The following is an 18578-nucleotide window of genomic DNA, read 5'->3' on the forward strand; positions in this document are numbered from 1 at the left end:
GACTGAAATTTGAAAGTAATTTCAAGATGTGTGAAAGTGTGATCAGCTTTTTTTGTTGTCTTACAGACCAAATAAAATAAATAGATACCTTTTCAAAGGCTTTGAATATTTAAAAGGTTATTTCATCCTGCTTCTGAAACACAGTTTATGGGCAGACACAGGATTAGAGGAAGAATGACCAGCAGACTTTGTAGCTCAGATTCTCGCTTTATTGGTCAACTTGATGAAAGACTACAAAACGAATTCACAAAAAATCTCTTTCAAGTAATCAAATCTGTACAAACCTAAACTGTATGGGGTTTTTACAGCTCTGGCTCATATGAATCTGAAGAGTCATACGCATGTGTCTGTGTGTGTGTGTGTGTGTGGACAAGCATGTGCTTGCTCTCGAGAGACAAGGTGACACTCCTTCCTGCTCAAGGATACGAGACGCCACGCTCAGACAGGCAAAACACTGCGAGCAAACACACACACAAACACATGCACACACCTGTGTTTGAGATTTTACAGTACAGAGGACAGGGAAAACAAAATACTTCCCCCCTCCACAAGTACACACACATCACCTGCTGGCAGGGGTTTGCTGCTAAATTCATCATTACAGCAATCTCCCACTGTCTCCTACACCCTGCGCTTCAGTCAAAATTACTGTACAGACAGACACTGTGGTTTCAACCTTTCCACGGGAAGAGTGGTAAGAGAGAGGGGAAAGTATAAATCTCTAATACTCGCACACAAAATGTACACGTGCACACATGATTTTAATGCTCACCGGCAGATGAGACGCGTTTGTCATCTGCGCACGCACGCACCCACCCACTCATTCACTCAGACAATTCGTAACATTAAATGTTTTAAGAAGTACAGATAAAAAAGGAAAAAAGCCCTGGGTATAGGTTTGATTTCTGGCTGTTTGGTGAAAGAAAGGAGAAGAGAGGTAGAGAGGGCAGGAGGGATGGGTCGGAGGTCGAGGGCAAACTACTGGTGTCATTTCTTAGCTTTCCTGGGGGGAGTGATCGGGCGGCCGGAGCCCATTCCCCCGCCGCCGCCGTAGAACAGCTTCTTGTCTGCAGGTTTGAGAATCTGTGAGAGACAAAGAAATCATTTTATTCAGTTTTTCCAGTTGGTCAGAAACCTACACCAGTATTTAAAATGCCTCCTATACAGCCTAAAATGTGGTATCAGGTCATCACACCAGTATTTATTAGCCTATTAAAAAAATCTACTTGTTTTATCTTCTCAAAAAGGTGGCCTGCAGAGCACTGATGTATTATAGCTGCCACTAGCAAATACTGTTTTATAGAGTCAAAGGTTTCAGGTATATAATCATGTGATGATTGCAAACCACAGGGTCGTGCCACTGTTCAAAACATAAAAAGCATTTTATATCGCTGTAAACAGGACATCAGGAAGCCACAAGCCAAGCTGTTGCAAATTTTAGCTAAGCGCTAGTTTCAAATTGCCGGTACATCTGAACTTTCTGAGAGCTCTGGTTGGTCTTACCTGGAATGAGCACATGAGGGTCTCGTCTACGCTCATCATGGCTCCGGCGTTGTCGAACTCACCGCAGTAGTTTGGGGCAGAGAACAGCGTCACCAGCTGCCTCTTTGCAAAGAACTCATATCCGTCCTCCACCACCTGCAAACGGATAACAACAGGTTTAAGAGCTGTTTCTAAGAAGTGAGAGTAATGGAAAATACTTTATTCTCACTCAGGAACAAAAACAGATCATTCACTGAGAGCACCGTGTGATCAAAGGCTTTCAACAATAAAGTACATCATAAACACATTGCTGTCACTCAATCTGCCTACCTGGTTATCAGTAAAACTGCGCTGAAGCAGCCAGGAGCTATCAGAGTACTTCAGCAGTTCCACCTGACTTATCTTAAAGCTTGTTTGATGTCCTAACTTAAAAGTTACAAACTTAAAGCAAACAGAAGGAGGAGAGATACGCACACAGTAACACTTGCCCCAACAAAGCCCTAATAAAAACCCTTCACCGGTTAAACCAGATGTAAAGAAGAGGGTTGGCTTACTCTAAGTAACTCTCTTGCTTTTCATTCCTGTTGCAAACACATCTTTGACCTTAGGATCAAGGTCGTGCACTGACCTGATGGGCCCGACAAATGAGGTCCATGTCATGTTTGTGTAGGAACTTTGTGACCACGTCGGCGCCAAAAGTGAAGGACACACCGCGGTCGTTCTCGCCCCAGCCCAGCACATCTTTGTCCGGGTCGGCCCACAGCAGGTCGCAGAGGAGGCCCTGGTCAGGCACATCAGTGGGGCGCATGACCCTTCGCACCTGCTCCATAGACTGGAGGTCAGGGGACAGGCCTGGAGAAGGCAAACATACATCAGTGTTGGGAAGCAAGCAGGTTGGGTTCCAATACTACTCTGCTTTTAGTTTAAACTTTCCATCACAACATATAGCATACATATTATGAAGGTATACAAAAGGAAATCACAAAAAATATCCATTTTCAAATATTAAATCAGATAAACAATCGCTTTGCTTTCTGTTGTAACTGTCTGATGTCTGAACGTGGGTCGATGCATCCAGCTCTGTTAAGAGGCGGGGCACAGTACAGTTAATGTTTTGAAGTAGTACGTTGTGTTGTTTAATTAGCTCACCCAACTCGTTTTAAGTACTAAAATAAAAACACTGATTCTCCAGTTCAGGGAAAGGGTGCTATAACATACTGTCATTGACTCAATCTATGTATCATAGCAATCCTTTTGAATTTGAGGTCCAGCATTTTTCTGATCAGGCATCTGACAAATAGTCTATGAATGTTATTACTATTATTTTCATTATTAATGTCATCACACCGTGACGTGGAAATTGGAGACTAAAAAAAGGAATAATAGATCCTCACCATTAGATTAATCTAAAACAATAATTGTGAGGTGCAGCCCCGGTACAATTATCTTTAAAGCTGAAACTGTCTGTATTATGTGTCTTTTGTTGTAGTCTAGTTAACTCTGTGTCGTGGTCTAGTTAACTCCGTGTTGTAGCCTAGTTAACTCTGTGTTGTAGCCTAGTTAAATCCGTGTTTTGGTCTAGTTAACTCTGTGTTGTGGTCTAGTTAACTCTGTGTTGTAGCCTAGTTAACTCTGTGTTGTAGCCTAGTTAAATCCGTGTTTTGGTCTAGTTAACTCTGTGTTGTGGTCTAGTTAATTCTGTGTTGTGGTCTAGTTAACTCCGTGTTTTGGCCTAGTTAACTCCGTGTTTTGGCCTAGTTAACTCCGTGTTGTGGTCTAGTAGTTAACTCTGTGTTATGGTCTAGTTAACTCTGTGTTGTAGTCTAGTTAACTCTGTGTTGTGGTCCAGTTAACTCTGTGTCGTGGTCTAGTTAACGTCGTGTTGTAGCCTAGTTAACTCCGTGTTGTAGCCTAGTTAAATCCGTGTTTTGGTCTAGTTAACTCCGTGTTGTGGTCTAGTAGTTAACTCAGTGTTGTGGTCTAGTTAACTCCATGTTTTGGTCTAGTTAACTCTGTGTTGTAGCCTAGTTAACTCCGTGTTGTAGCCTAGTTAACGTCGTGTTGTAGCCTAGTTAACTCCGTGTTGTAGCCTAGTTAACTCTGTGTTGTAGCCTAGTTAACTCCGTGCTGTAGCCTAGTTAACGTCGTGTTGTAGCCTAGTTAACTCCGTGTTGTAGCCTAGTTAACGTCGTGTTGTAGCCTAGTTAACTCCGTGTTGTAGCCTAGTTAACTCCGTGTTGTAGCCTAGTTAACTCCGTGTTGTGGTCTAGTTAACTCAGTGTTGTGGTCTAGTAGTTAACTCAGTGTTATGGTCTAGTTAACTCCGTGTTGTAGCCTAGTTAACTCCGTGTTGTGGTCTAGTTAACTCCGTGCTATGTGATGTTGTAATTGTGACCTGCTAAGGGACTGCAGATGAAAATTAGCTTTAAGCTAACTCTGGTACAATACATCAAATGGTAGCATTTGTTTAAAATTGTACATTGTTCCTTTTAAAATAAATAATAAAGCTTCCCACATGCCAGGCGGTAAGCTGCTGGTGTTGTCCTATATGATGTTAGGAGTTAATATCTTAGGGTTTTTGATTGTTCAGACAAAACAAGGTTTGTAAAGAGGTCACCGGGGTTTCAAGGAAATTTGTGGCCACGTTTTTAGTATTTAGAGATTAAACGATTAACCAAAAATTATCTGCTGATGGACCATGCAGCCATTTAGATAATGATCTTACTGAACACAAACAATTGTTGATAAACATTTTGTTGTGTGATGACAATAAATTATAAATTGGGACTTAAAGTGCACTGGGTTCAACAGAGGAAAGAACTCACACAATATCCTTTCTGTGTGTCTTGGTGTAACGTTATGCTTGGAAGAGGCAGGCTGTGTTTACCCTCATGATTATCAGTGCCTGTTTACATATTTTGTGTAGTGGGTCTCACAGACATGAGATAGCTGTGACCAGCTGTTCGTGTCACATTGTCTCAGCCCTCAGGTTCTTAAGGTTATTTTTGCTTTATCTGCTGTGCATGTGCTGCAAAACTAGTTGAAATAAAAAAGTAAACAGCAGCCATTAAAGCTAAACAGGTAAAGAATATATAAATACACTCAAACAGGACATTAAGATCCCACACAGTCCTGCAGCTCTTTGACCATTATGTTGACACTAACAACAGTGCAGAGGCGAGTTTGTGTGTGCGCTCTGGATAGGAGCCAAATGAACTGTTTGATGAGGATACCTCCATGGCAACAGAAGATCTTCTCATCAACAATGGCTGCAACAGGCAAACAGTTGAAGCAGTCGGTGAAGGTCTTCCACAGCTTTATGTTGTATCGCCTCTTACCTGTGGGAGCAAAGAGCAGACTCTCGGTCACAATCTTATCTTCACAGCAATAAAACCTCAGCAGCTGAACCTATTGCATCACATTAGGAACATTTTACATAATCCTGGCCCTGTGAAATGCAGGGAACGGCATGTGATTAAGCAATGCTGCCTGATCACGCTCCTTAGCCTCAAGCCCCGTATACTGAGAGGTTAACTGTGTTGTGGCTTTTGCAACTTCTAATAAGTCAACTTTTCCCCCCCATTAGGTTTCAAAGAATCACTTCAACAAAGATTTACTAAAGTGGTTCTGTTGCTTTAAACTTTTTTTAAAAAACTTATTTCAAAGTGAAGGTCACATTTTTGTTCGAGAAGGCCGACGATCGCAACAAACCCGACAACATTAACAGCATGTAGAATGCTATGTCTACATAGCAATGTAGAATCTACGCTTGTAGTCTGAGTAATATTAACCAATCACGTATCAGCAGGCTGCGGCTTAAGCATGAAAACCAGCCTGTGTGGAGAGCAAAAGCAGGCAGAATGTAATCCGCCGTAATGACATCCCGGCTCCTATCAGCACCATCTGACGCCATTTTTCTTGTTATCAATCTCTTTAAACAGACATCTGCATGCTAACAGCTAACAATCTGATCTAGATCTAAAATTCAATTTGAGACAAATTCCCTTGACGCTGTGTCATGAAAGCCGTTCAGCGTTCAAATTTCCTTACTTCCTCGAATGCATCAGAAATGATCGATCCGAACTCTGTTCAACAAACGAGCATTTTAAGTCTTCTCCTCTTGAGGACAGACCTGACAAGGCTTCATTTTTACTTTTTACTAATCTTCATCATGATGTTGAAATGTCTGCGACCTTAAGACCCGTTAATTAAAGTAAATCACAACTGCTTATTTTTCTGAATAATGCAGCACGCTCAAAAGAAAAGTCGTGTATCGCTAACCGCCGGCTACATTCCCTGGCATGTTCACCGGATCAGAGATTGCAGAATAGGTGGCAAGTAATAATAATAATACATTTTATTTGTATAGCGCTTTTAATGGTACTCAAAGTCACTTTAAATAATTAAAAACAAATTAAAGAAACAAAAAAGAACAGAAAAAAGAAACAATATGAGAAAAAAATCAGCATCAGAGGTTAAAAGCAGTTCTTAAAAGGTGGGTCTTGATCAGAGATTTAAAGGAAGTGAGGTCGGACAGTCTCGGATAATGAAGTAAAAATATTGTGTGAAAAAAAGAGAAGAATTTTTGTCCTCACTCTAAAAGAAAGACTTGTAAAAGGTACCCAATCAAGATGAGAAATTGAAACGAGTACTTTTTGAGCAAAGGTATTTATCACAAAATAAAAGGATCATAAAAAAAACTAAGTGAACATTTGAAGATGACTGAAGCAGACATCACTCAAGGATTTGGTAAAGTTAAATTGGTAATATAGCAAGTAATAGCACTTTATTCAATAGCAGCCTGAATTCCCCCCCTGGGGATCAATAAAGGATTATCTTATCTTAAAGCAAAACTAGTGATAAGAGTGTCTAAAATAAACATCTAGGTATATATAATAAGGTAATTGATGTTCAATTAGTTATTTATTATATAGAGTACAAAGAAGCCTACAGCCTTGGGCTGGGTTTTAGTATTCTGCTGGTAACTGTTGATATCAGAGGTAAGATTAATGTTTGTGTGTATCTGTATGCACATCATTTGACTTACACTCATCGTAGAAGCCATATATTCTGTTAATGGAGGCGCACTCATGGTTTCCTCTCAGCAGAAAGAAGTTTTCTGGGTATTTGATCTTGTAAGCCAGCAACAGGCAGATGGTCTCCAGGGACTGCTTGCCTCTGTCTACGTAGTCCCCCAGGAACAGGTAGTTGCTCTCTGGTGGGAAGCCGCCATATTCAAACAGCCTCAGCAGATCATAGTATTGCCCGTGAACATCCCCTGATGAAACAAGCAGTGTGTTGGTTAAAGGTGTGATTATCGTGCCGTGTGTATGTGCACAACAAAGGGTAAGGGACTTGGATAGAGGTACAACAACATTGGCGCCTTGCATATTAACATCAACACTTCATAGCATGATTGGTCACGTATTTGTTGAAATGAACACTGTTATTTCCCGTGTTGCTTTTGTAAATATGAGACAACTAACTGAAAGTGCAAGCTTGCATTTAGTGCAAGGATGCTGGTGATTCACACTGCTGAGAAAACTTGGCCGGTCCCTGAAATTTGCAGACCGGTCCTTTAAACTAGCAGCCTCCTTTAAGTGGCATCAGCAGAATGACACAGGAGGGCAAATCCAGGGAGACTTGAAGTGCATAACGGCACTGCAGTGAAGAGCTAATATTATCAGTTTATCCCTCTAGTTCTGTAATTATGTGGCAAGGTCACAGCCATGCATTGCATACTGTCCTCCAGAGTTTAGCTTGTTCTTCTTGAATTAAGATTGTTTTAAATGAAATATCATAAAAAAAATATTTAAATCTGGTAAAAAGAAATTAAAGCATGAAGCGAATGTGAGATTTCTTTATAGTTCAGAATTAAAAGCCAGTACTGCCATCTAAGAGTGTGAATGCTAAGTGACCTCACATGCGAATTCCCTCGACTTTAAAGAACACAACTAAGCCTCACCACAAATCTTGAGGGGCGCCTCAAGTTCGAGCAGGATTGGCTGGCTGAGGAAGATCTCTCGGGATTTGAGGCAGAGGCCACGGATTTCATTCTCTGTCAGCTGAACATTTTTGCCAGGTCTGGAGCCTTTCACTGCGAGAGGAAAGTGGAACAAGAGTGAGAAATGGCACACTGGAAACAAAGGACATTAAACACAGCTGAATTCATTACTCATACTCATTTGTTAGGGAGATTGGATAGAAGAACGGTGCTGTGCAAAAATGGTGTACAAATGGATTGGTTGAAAATGTAGTGTTTTTGTGTGCACCATCAAGTGAGATTAATCCTAACAGGAGAAAATACAACAAATAAAATAAACACACATTCTTGTGCTCAATCATTCAAGCCATTAGGTGTATACAAGAGGTTTGATTTCAAGATAGAAACATAGTTGAAAGTACAATAATGTCTATAGTTTGCCTATTTGGAAAAATGAAAGTGCAGAATTATTCTGAAAAGTGAAAATTCTGTATTTTGATAGCAGATAGAATATCTTAAGTAGTCTACTACTACAACCCTGCATTCATCAAAAGGGCAGAAAAGAAGAACTGTTAGAGTAATTTACAGATGAGTCCCGGAGCTACCCCATAAACATTGAACATTGGAACGATGTTCAAATATAACTAGTATGCATGTAAACATCAAGCAAATATAATGCAGGGCCGCTATGAACTACGGACTTTAACTCAAAGAATACTATCTGATGACATAAGAACAATCTTTCTGTATCGATCTTACGACCTCAATGCCCAAAGGCGTTCGGCTGGCGCGTAAAGCCAATAATGTCCAAGGACCCTTCCTAATAAAAGTATTTTGTGGAAAATTAAATTATTAATCGATTTAAACCCTATATAAAATGATGGGTGCAGGTCAGCGACGCCAATTCCCACTATGAACAGCTTTAATGTACGGGTACTTTTCCGGGTAGAACAAGCCCAAACTAAATACAAAAACGTATAATTATTAATAAATGCCGAACAGTAGGACAAAAATTGTTAATTTGCTGCCAGTCGGATGCGACTGAGCAAACGTAACTGGCGGTCAATTGCCTTCACAATTCAAATCCTGTGTTTTGTTGGCAACAAGCAAGAGATGAACTTAACTGGCTAGCATAGCATAGGTGGCTATCGTTGTCTAGCTCCTCTTAGCTAAAATGGCTACCTCGGTGAATAAATATCGATGGAAACACGGTCTTACCTTCCAGCAGACGTTGTATAATGGAGTCGATGTTCAATTTATCGGCTTCTGCCATGCTATTCCTCTATTCTGGTCGGTTTCTTATAATCCCTACGAATTCAAAACGTTGTAAATGTTAACTAGAACCGAGTTACCGTTAGCCCAACTAGTTTAGCGTTAATCGGCTATCGTTAGCCCGCTAGCTAGCTAACCTTGGGGAAGAATTGGCAACCTCAAAAAATGAGGCTGGGCGCTGAATTGTTAGAGATGTGATGCCTGTCATGTAATTAAAAAATCCGCCTTAGTAAACTATTTTAATTTAAAATCCCTAATTCAATTTAAGTAGTCGTATTTTCTCGTGACAACGGTGTTTCTGCCGTAGCTACTAGCACCATGCCATCGACAAAAAAAAGGCTAGATGAGCGTTAGCTCAAAGCGAGGTTGAACGGAAGAGGTCTGGCCATTCCCGCGCTCCCATTGGTCAGTATTTACAATGGGCGGCATTTAGTGGCCCTCATGTTCAACCCGATTGGCTGTTTTCAACGTCGGTCAGCATTTACTTATCTCAAACCACAATGTCAAAATAACACTAATTTAAACATATATCTCACGTTTTGCTTGCATTAAATGAACGATGTTATCGAACAATGCAAGCGTAACTGATTTTGTCCCCATTTACTCGAGTTTTTGCTTTTGTATCGCTCTTTATTTGTTGCGCAGTACAGCGACACCCACGGAAGTGACCAAGATAGGAAGAACTGACGACGTATTTTGGAATGACGCAATGTCCCAGCGCCTGGCAACCCGCACGGAGTGATTCATTCTGAAGTTAAGAGATGGCTTAGCTAGTTTGCTAATTCACTATAAGATAAACATGAATCTAACTCGGATGAACGTTAAACTATCTATTTTAAGCTAGTAATACTCTTGTTTATATTATACAACCATCCAACCATGAAGTTGCTCCATAAAGACATTGAAAAAGATAATGCCGGGTGAGTGATTGTTAGCATGTTAGCAAGCTAACCAGCATGCTATTTAGCAGCTGATTGTACATGTGTCAACTTAGTTGTGGTAAATATGTGATTCACATTCACCTGAACAAGCAGATACCCTTATATAGTTTAAATGTACCTTTAATGACACATGGGATACGAAGTATAACTAAATGGTCATAGCTTGTATCTTCACATTTTAAATCTATGATTGTATCATTAATAGTCTGTGGATGTGGCTATGGCTGTAACAATGACTGTATTATAATTCATCTTAACTCTCAATAATTACTGTAGCAGCCTGGATGCTCCTGCGTCATTGCACCACACCTGATTTATCAACCACACAAATGACATTGTCTCAGAAGCTGACTTACTGATGGCATGCATCTCTTCAGTCAGGTGACTCTGATGCCAGAGGAGGCAGAGGATATGTGGCACACCTACAACCTGCTGCAAGTGGGGGACAGCCTGAGAGCCTCCACTATCAGGTAATTTAGCTTACTTTAGCTGATGGTTGACTCTATTCCTTGCTGTCACATAAACACGAGTATATCATATAATGTTTCCTAAGCCCATGTGAAGCTAAGTGTCCAATGTAGCTTTATTAAAGCTTTGTTAATTGGAACCAATATGTTTGTCAATGACTGTGCTTGTTTTTCAACCTTTTCTCTCCTTAGTTCTTTCAATGTTTTGGTTTTATAAACACATAGAGAACTTGACAAATCACTAACAACTAAAGTCCATGTCCCATGTTCCCACAGGAAGGTGCAGACAGAGTCCCAGACTGGAAGTGTTGGCAGCTCCAGAATTCGGACGACTCTGACTTTATGTGTGGAGACTATCGATTTTGACTCCCAGGCCTGCCAGCTGAGAGTAAAGGGGACAAACTTAGAGGAGAACCAGTATGTTAAGGTCTGACATTCCTACACCACCTGACAGTTGTAGCCACGTCTGTTTTAAATTTGATTAATTAAAATAAGAAAACATGATTTTAAGATCAATTAGAGGTTATTACACATATAGATTATGTCTGATGGCATCCAATTTTACTTTGTTTTGTTCTGAAATCTTATGTAATATTTTTGTGCTTCCTCAGCCTTACAGTTCAGTTTGTATTATTCTTAACTCCTACTTTATAGAAGTTGTTGTTGTGCTCATGTTCTCTTCTTCACTCCTCAGATGGGGGCTTACCACACCATCGAGCTTGAGCTCAACAGGAAGTTCACTCTCGCTAAAAAGAGCTGGGACAGTGTTGTGCTGGACAGAATTGGTAAGCTGATTGAAGTGGTTTAAATACTGACATTAGCAACTGCAATCTTTGGTTACAAAAGCACTGTGCAGAGTAGATTGATATAATTTATTCAGACCAACACAGACCTGTACCCCTTTCTGTCAAATCCACTTTGCTTGAAAGATTCCAAACTGTTTTACCTCTTTTTATATCATCTACTGTCCTCCAGTTGTTGCTTTAACTGCGTGCCTTCATGACAAGCTTCAGACACGAGCAGCCGTGAGTCAGACGTGTATTTTAAGAGAAAGAAGGACTGCGTTGCCTGACTGACAGGATGACATTTTAGCTGGTTGTCTTTTACAGAAAAAAAAATGCACATTCGTCTCTAGTTAATTTATTTACAGTGCCAACAAAGAGAGAGCGTTGCCATGGGAACAGAATAGGGAGATGAGGAGGGAATAACTGACAGATGGGTTCATGTGTTTGAAGGAGTGGAGGTCCATTGAGTCATTGCTGCTTTAGTATGAAGTGTTTTTGTAAATCATTAGTGATAAATCCAGGCGCCCAATTCTTTTTCCAGTAAATACAAATGTTAATCATGTACCTGTACAGTGAATGCACCTGAACACATCCATTTATTGTTGCTTTGTTTGCCCTTCAGAGCAGGCATGTGATGCGACCCAGAAGGCAGATGTAGCAGCTGTGGTGATGCAGGAGGGTCTGGCCAACCTGGTGCTGGTGACCCCCGCCATGACTCTGCTCCGCGCTAAAGTGGAGCTCACCATTCCTCGCAAGAGACGGGGGAGCTGCACCCAGCACGAGAAGGTCAGTTCTGTTGTCTTTATATACAGGCAACTTCAATTACTAGACTTAGTCCCTCAGTGTCAGTGTATTTGTCATGTAGCCTCATATATCTTTCTGATTGCAGGCGTTGGAGCGGTTCTATGAGGCCGTCATGCAGGCGATTCTTCGTCACATCAATTTTGATGGTAGTGCTGCTGTTTGGACACCGACACTTTCACACTAACACCTACACACACATGCCGTGTGTTCCTGTTTTATGTCACGTACTTCTCCCTTTTTTATTTGTTGTTCCTGTCACATTTTTGTTTTGCTATGAGCCCAAAATCTACCTCACTGTGTGACATTTTTATGGCTCATTCGTCTCAATTAGGAATAATGTGATTTCTCCTTCTTGCTTTCTACCAGTGGTGAAATGCATCCTGGTCGCCAGTCCAGGGTTTGTGCGAGACCAGTTCATCACCTACCTCTTTAAAGAGGCGGTGCGACAGGACAACAAGATCCTGCTGGAGAATCGCCCCAAATTCATGCTGGTCCACTCGTCATCAGGTCATAAGTACTCACTCAAAGGTAGGAGCTGCTGTGGGCTCTCAGAATAAAACGATTATATGACATCACAAGGTAAATTTAGCAACATCCTCATTGTGTTGCAGAAATCCTCTCCGATCCCACTGTGACAAGCCGGCTTTCTGATACCAAGGTGACTATTCATCCTGTGTTTCGTCATCCCTCTCCTCATGTAAACAATGGCTGATTAATAAAGACTAACTGGTGTTTGTGTTCAGGCAGCAGGAGAGGTGAGAGCCCTGGAAGATTTCTATAAGATGCTGCAGCACGAGCCCGACAGAGCCTTTTACGGGTGAGTGATGACGGAGCAGCACAGCCAACAGGAAGTGACAACAGAGTCCTCTTTCACTCATGATGACGGTAATCAACCTCTGCATCCTTTCATCCTCACAGACTGGCGCATGTGGAGAGAGCTGCTGAAGCCCTCGCCGTCGACACCTTGTTAATTAGTGATAAGCTGTTCAGGTACATGCTGAGACTGTCTATGCAACCTTTTTGGCCCTATACATGTATATTTTTACAGTAGTTTATAGGGTTTTGTGTGTCTGTGTGCGTCCAGACATCAGGACGTCCCCACCAGGAGTCGTTACGTTCGCTTGGTGGACAACGTGAGAGACAATGGCGGCAATGTCAGGTACCAGTTAACTTTTAGAACGCTGAACCTTTTAACAAGAAAGTGGTAAAATAATCCAACATCCAACAGCTGACGAGTTCCCCCCTCTTTTTTTTTCATGCAGAATATTCTCAAGCCTTCATGTGTCAGGTGAACGTAAGTATTTAGATTTGTTTATTCATTTTACATTAAAACATTGGTTTCTCACCTTAAAGAATGGTCATGTTTACATTCAGAGTTCCTCACCAAAATGCATTGTGGGTATATTTCTGCATAAAACAATTGCAAGATTTTTTAATTTTGAATATATATATCGAAACCCTCATTTTTTATGTTAATTCTTGCACGTCATTTGGTCATAAATATTCACAGCCATGATGATGTTCAGTACAACAGCACAACCTCAAGTGGGATAGTGCTTTTATACTACAGTTATGCAAGCGCCAAAAAGAAGTAAAAATAACTATCAAAAACAGATTATTTTTTTGCTCCACAAACTCAACTAGTTCCACACTGGACTTTTGTTGCCAAGCAACCCAAACATTTTCCCACACTCTGTGTATACAGGTTACAGATCAGCTGTATCAACAGTAATCAGAACACCTGGCTGAGGCGGAGTGATACACAGAGTGAAAAGTCCCAGTGATGTTCTCTATATCAGCACTCATGGAATGCCTCTTATCCAATCAGGTTACTTGGTTGGATCTAACTGTTGAATAATGCTTAACATAAGTGGTACCTTTTATTAAATTTTAATTTTCTGTGCAGCTAATAAAAACTTGTTATGACCAGCATGAGTTAAATAACAGGAACATATTATCTGTTGTGCGCTGTAAGGAATTTATTGGTGTCAATAAAGCGCGCTGAATTGACACCAATAAATTCACCAAACACTGATTAGGGACTTTCTCTCACTGATACAAACTCAGTTTAAAAACAACAGACAGACCGATACAGCTGCTCAACTATAATTGTACTTTTTGTCCTAAGACATCTAATCGTCCTGAAGCACTGGTTCTGCAATGTCACCTCTGATTTGTTCTTTACTATTCTCGTCTCCTCAGAACTGACTCAGCTGAGCGGAGTGGCCGCCGTCCTGCGGTTTCCCATCGCCGACCTATCGGAGCCCGAGGACAGCAGCAGCTCAGATGACGACTGATAGACTTCTTGAGGAAGGTCACCTGTTGCAGATAATGCAAGAATGCATTGACTCAGTGTGTTGTAAAACAATAAAGCTGCTGTGTTATGATCTGACATAATCCACCTTTGCAGCCACTTACCTCTTTCAAGCCTGATCTACAGACGTTTTCTTAAAGTGACCATTATTTAAAATGATTTCATGCAGTTTTTGGTGCTTTTGGTTTGAAGGTGGGTGAAATTCATAAGAATGGCGATAAACAGGATTGTCACATTTGTTGCCACGTCGAAATGAAAACAGACATTTTGACTCATTTAGCAATAAAAAAACTTTCTTTTCATATGTGTATACATATCTCTCTCGCAATTAAACAACTGAAGCATTTAACCACTTGGTATATTGCTCTTTCTTCTATATTGCATGAATGAAACACAAGTTGTAGCCAGATATAAAAATATATAATTTATTAAATACAATAATAGAATTTTTCATTTTAAGAGCTATTGTTGTAATGGGTAACATGACCCAGTACTACTGCATTTCAACACACTAAAAATCAAGTATGCTCAGGATTCTTATTTAATACACTGGAGGACCACAGTTACAACACTGCAGGTTCCTCCTGTTCAGCTGTGGCAAAATGTTAAATTGCAAACTTCCCTTTCAGCAGCTCGGACTAAAGTGCATTTTGAAACAACCTGACTCTTATTTATACTTTACTCCGTTCCTTCCTTCCTGAAAACTAAATCTCTCTTCTATCAGCGCAGCCCTGAGTACTTCCGTGTGTGTACTTGATACACTTGGCATCACTCAGTAGGACACTGGTAGGTCTTAATCCAGGCTAAATCCTCAAGTGTGCCCCAGTGAAGGTAGATAATGGAGCAAATGACCATGATGTGCATGATCTGGTGGCTGTTGCCCCAGTTGTCAAACAGGCCCGGGACGAAGCGCTCCGGGATCTGGATGATGTTGACCAGTCCTCCCAGCACAGCCAGGGAGTCCATGGTGACAAAGAGGCGCAGGGAGTTTGGGCTGCCGACACCGCTGCCGAAAACCCGGAACAGGAAGAGGCTGAAGCGGAAGAGGGCCTGCCACACGAAAGCTCGCAGGCGCAGGACGTTTGTGCGGGCTGTGGTGGCACAGTAGATGCCGTAGGTTGAAAGGAGGATGTAGGCAAGCAGGGCCATCAGTCGCAGGACGGGGTAGCAAAGAAGTGTGATGTGGATGATGGGAAGTGCACCTGGTGACAAGAGGGAAAGTAATTAAACAGCATTTCACTAAAAAAGTCTGATGATATTGACCTGGTTGTTGTCAAAGTTTAGTTTAGCAAACTAAAGTCACAAAAACATGGTCTTGGCTGTCAGACAATTATGGTACTTACACTTTAAAGCAAAAAATATGTAAAATCATTAGAACACTTTGTCAACTTTGTAATACAAAAAAAGTCAAGTTCTGGTAACTACAAGGCGTCAAAAGAGGCCAGTTAGCTTAGGATAGCTTAAATGCTGAAAATGGTGAAAGGGTTAAGCTAGCTGGAGGCTGGTCATTGATAACGACAAGACATTACGAAGTAACTGTTCCCAGCCAAAATATAGTCAGAAGAAATTCTTGTTATTTTTGAAAATATTCACATCCTTACTGCAATTAATAAGTAAAATGCCCCAAGAACAAAATAAAGAAACGTCGTGTTTGTGGAGTCTTCCACAAGCTAAAGCTAGCTAGTAGCAGAAGAATAGCAGAGAAAGGTAGTTTTATGCTGTTAACTATGACAAGGATGTGCTGCGCTATTTCCTTAAATGATCGTACAGCACTGTTAGTGAGATCAGAAAGTTTATGCATTTCGGGGGAGTTGCTTTGAAATTTCTCCTGTTGGATACTTCAAAAATATATCTAACTAGTTTGTTTTTTTCAAAGTTGGCTACCCCAGCTTTAATGAGTAAGCTTTGGATAGAGCTAGATTAGCTGTTTCCTCGTTTCCTGGCTTCATGCTAAGCTAACCGTTTCCTGGCTCCAGCTTCACATTGAAATGAACACAAGAGGTGTTAATCTTTTAATCTAACTGCATTAAAGAAAGTCAATAAACATAGTAAACTACTTCTTTTAGATAGCTTTGAGAGAGAAATGTCCGCACTTCCTTTCAGCCATTTCAACGATCAGCATTTTATAGAGGAGATGATTTGTGATTTGCTTATGAAGCCACGAGACTTGACTTATGAATTAAAAGTGTGAAAGTTCATGTTTGACTTTGGGGACAGTAGTGTGACATCATTTTACTCAAGGACCACTTACTAGGTCTGGAACAGTAGATGGAAAAGGCTCATTTTCTCCTTGTAATAAGTAAATGTCAGATGCTAATGAAGGCTGTAAGATGTGGTTCAGAACACCACAAAAGCTAGTTAGTGGAATTTGTGTTGTGGAATTCAGATAGAAGACAGAAAAGCCTATTTACATCAACAAACAAACCTACCCAGAGTGTTAACCAAACAGACCCCGAACATGTCCAGGGAGAGCAGGGTGTCGTACACGTGCTCTCCTCCCACATGGTTCATGAACACATGGTAGACCACCGAGCCCACGGTGGGGCAGAGGCAGGCCAGGTAGTGGACCACACAGATCCAGATGCTGTCCACCTCCAGCCAGGGGATACTGAAAGGCAGCAGCACCAAGAAAAGGAAGAAAGGGATGCCTGAAGTGACCGGAAACACAGGAGATGAAAGAGGATAGAGGAAATGAGATACAGGAAAAAAAGAACCTACACAGAGGGGTGAGTTTAATTTGTAAGTAGGGTTATGACGTCTGGTTAGCAGGTACTTTAAAGGTCACCATGTGCAGAACAAAACGAGGAATTTACTCGTCTGTGATTACTTCCTCCGTTTGTTTCTCTGCCAGGAATCATGTGAAATATATAGCTGTTGGCTACAAACGCCCGGGCAGGTAATACCCCACACTTCCTCTTAGTAAGGGTGTTAGCCTTAATGAACTTATGGGATATCCAAGTAGGAAATGGAGTGTGCTTTTGGAAGTTCAAGGCTGTGCATGTTTCCTGCACAGGTAAATTTGCATCTTTGCTTGGGTTTACCAAACTAAAGTCAGGTTTGAACTGTAAGTCTTGCATCTAAAGCACAAAAATAAAGAATGTGTTGCTTTATTTCCTCGTAATTCTGCACCTATAATCATGTATTTCCAGGCTGCTTTCTCCTTGATTTTGCATGCAGGCATTTACAGCTGAAAAGTGTCACACACCTTCAAAAGACCTAATTGCCTGTAGGTTATTTCCAGGACAGGGATTCCCAGGGCAGATTACAGCTAATACCCCATATCCTCATTACACACTCTTGTCAAGTACGCTTGTAACCGGCCATAAGTGAGAGTACTGGATACCTGTGACCCGTTTTGTTTGCACATCCCCTGAATGAGTTAAATGAATACAAGGTGTGAAACGTGCTGTGTAATTAACTGCAGGAAATCTGCCCAAATTAATGAGATAATTTAGAAGCACTTAAACACACTTGTTGCTGTTTTTACATTAAATCCACTGTAGCGATTCCTAAAGGAAGAATAGAAATGTTAATGTGTGGACTTACCATGTGTGTAGATGTTCCCCAGCTCATTGTGCATGTAGAAGAGGCTCCTGATGCACTCCTGAGCCGTGGACACCGGCCGGTAACCTGTCAGGACATATTTGTTGAACTGAAGGTGTGTCGGGGTCTTGGCAAACTCCAGCAGCCGCGGCCCTTTGTAAAGCACCATCACGACTTCCTGCGGCTGATGCCCTCACATTTAGTTGAAAGTTCAGGTTCCTCAACATTTACATCCTAAATGAAGGCCACGCTCAGAGGACGCCAGGGCACGGTCATGACGACAACTAGCAGGAAATTCTGGTACCTGAAATCCATCGTTGGACAGGTGTAATTCCAAGCGAGCAACCTGTTGAGCTGGCAAAGTGGCATGCTTTCTGCAGGACCAATCAGGAAAGGGTTCTTATCCTTAAGCTGGGGTTAATCCTGACAAAAAGCCATGTGCACGGCGGCAGCTGCTCCTTGTCGTGGCTCATAACTGACGCACACCTCAGCTTCATGGAGAACATTATTTATTCGGTACTTCCCTTATTACACATATGTTCCGATTCCCCATGCTGGTATACAACTGTGCTGCAGCCCTGACGATCTGGGGGACACTTTCAGAGGTTAAACACACATAAATGAGTGAAGCTACAATTCCCACTGATGGTGTTCATTGAAGGTTTTATTCAATCAAATACTGTACAATAGTAAACAGATGCATCAAGTAATAAAAAACCTTTCCCATGCAAAATAAATTAGACTGATTTACGTTTTAACAGGATTATTTTGAGGAGGTAACATCATGCAAAAAGGACAGGTTCAATCTAAAACACAGACTGACTCCATGTACAGCGAACAGTAAGTGCAGGACGCATACAAATATACATAAACAAAAAAAAAACTTGCTAACTTACATACACAAAAATACCAGGAGAGAGTAAAAATAATATACAATTGGGAAACAATATAACATAATATACAACGGCAGATTATGCTTGTCGTTGT

At 41.2% G+C, this 18578-nt stretch overlaps 3 protein-coding genes across 3 annotated transcripts; 1 reads left to right on the forward strand and 2 right to left on the reverse strand.

The window, feature by feature from the left end:
• Nucleotides 1-195: 195 nt before the first annotated feature.
• On the reverse strand, nucleotides 196-9096 carry LOC138593248 (serine/threonine-protein phosphatase PP1-gamma catalytic subunit B-like). Its single transcript, XM_069664169.1, has 7 exons — nucleotides 8684-9096; nucleotides 7448-7579; nucleotides 6530-6760; nucleotides 4716-4820; nucleotides 2111-2334; nucleotides 1504-1638; nucleotides 196-1083 (listed from the first exon to the last, which is right to left on the reverse strand). The coding sequence occupies exons 1-7, from the start codon at nucleotides 8736-8738 to the stop codon at nucleotides 988-990; spliced, it is 978 nt and encodes a 325-aa protein (XP_069520270.1). The 5' UTR covers nucleotides 8739-9096; the 3' UTR covers nucleotides 196-987.
• Nucleotides 9097-9471: 375 nt separating this feature from the next.
• Nucleotides 9472-14385, forward strand: pelo (pelota mRNA surveillance and ribosome rescue factor). Its single transcript, XM_069664165.1, has 13 exons — nucleotides 9472-9657; nucleotides 10056-10148; nucleotides 10422-10572; nucleotides 10840-10930; nucleotides 11553-11716; nucleotides 11820-11880; nucleotides 12101-12262; nucleotides 12346-12392; nucleotides 12478-12551; nucleotides 12653-12724; nucleotides 12819-12893; nucleotides 12997-13028; nucleotides 13937-14385. Exons 1-13 carry the CDS (start codon nucleotides 9617-9619, stop codon nucleotides 14029-14031), a joined length of 1158 nt encoding a protein of 385 aa, XP_069520266.1. The 5' UTR covers nucleotides 9472-9616; the 3' UTR covers nucleotides 14032-14385.
• A 431-nt stretch (nucleotides 14386-14816) lies between these two features.
• Nucleotides 14817-17760, reverse strand: paqr4b (progestin and adipoQ receptor family member IVb). Its single transcript, XM_069664176.1, has 3 exons — nucleotides 17595-17760; nucleotides 16478-16696; nucleotides 14817-15250 (listed from the first exon to the last, which is right to left on the reverse strand). Exons 1-3 carry the CDS (start codon nucleotides 17758-17760, stop codon nucleotides 14817-14819), a joined length of 819 nt encoding a protein of 272 aa, XP_069520277.1.
• Nucleotides 17761-18578: the final 818 nt, after the last annotated feature.

Source organism: Semicossyphus pulcher, unplaced genomic scaffold, assembly GCF_022749685.1.
Source record: "Semicossyphus pulcher isolate SPU_LCO1_2020_fin unplaced genomic scaffold, fSemPul1.0.p SCAF_16, whole genome shotgun sequence".
NCBI classification, from domain to species: Eukaryota; Metazoa; Chordata; class Actinopteri; order Labriformes; family Labridae; genus Semicossyphus; species Semicossyphus pulcher.

What these genes read in the sequence shown, in the direction of transcription:
- LOC138593248 (XM_069664169.1), bottom strand. Translation starts at nt 8,738, where the DNA reads ATGGCAGAAGCCGATAAATTGAACATCGACTCCATTATACAACGTCTG. An exon ending in TATACAACGTCTGCTGGAAG is followed by an intron (nt 7,580 to 8,683) that starts GTAAGACCGTGT and finishes TTCCTCTCGCAG; the next exon opens with TGAAAGGCTCCAGACCTGGC. An exon ending in ATATGGCTTCTACGATGAGT is followed by an intron (nt 4,821 to 6,529) that starts GTAAGTCAAATG and finishes TTGCTCCCACAG; the next exon opens with GTAAGAGGCGATACAACATA.
- paqr4b (XM_069664176.1), bottom strand. Translation starts at nt 17,760, where the DNA reads ATGGTGCTTTACAAAGGGCCGCGGCTGCTGGAGTTTGCCAAGACCCCG. An exon ending in GGGGAACATCTACACACATG is followed by an intron (nt 16,697 to 17,594) that starts GTAAGTCCACAC and finishes CGGTCACTTCAG; the next exon opens with GCATCCCTTTCTTCCTTTTC. An exon ending in CTGTTTGGTTAACACTCTGG is followed by an intron (nt 15,251 to 16,477) that starts GTAGGTTTGTTT and finishes TCTTGTCACCAG; the next exon opens with GTGCACTTCCCATCATCCAC.
- pelo (XM_069664165.1), top strand. Translation starts at nt 9,617, where the DNA reads ATGAAGTTGCTCCATAAAGACATTGAAAAAGATAATGCCGG. An exon ending in GCCGGCTTTCTGATACCAAG is followed by an intron (nt 12,393 to 12,477) that starts GTGACTATTCAT and finishes GTTTGTGTTCAG; the next exon opens with GCAGCAGGAGAGGTGAGAGC. An exon ending in ATTAGTGATAAGCTGTTCAG is followed by an intron (nt 12,725 to 12,818) that starts GTACATGCTGAG and finishes GTGTGCGTCCAG; the next exon opens with ACATCAGGACGTCCCCACCA.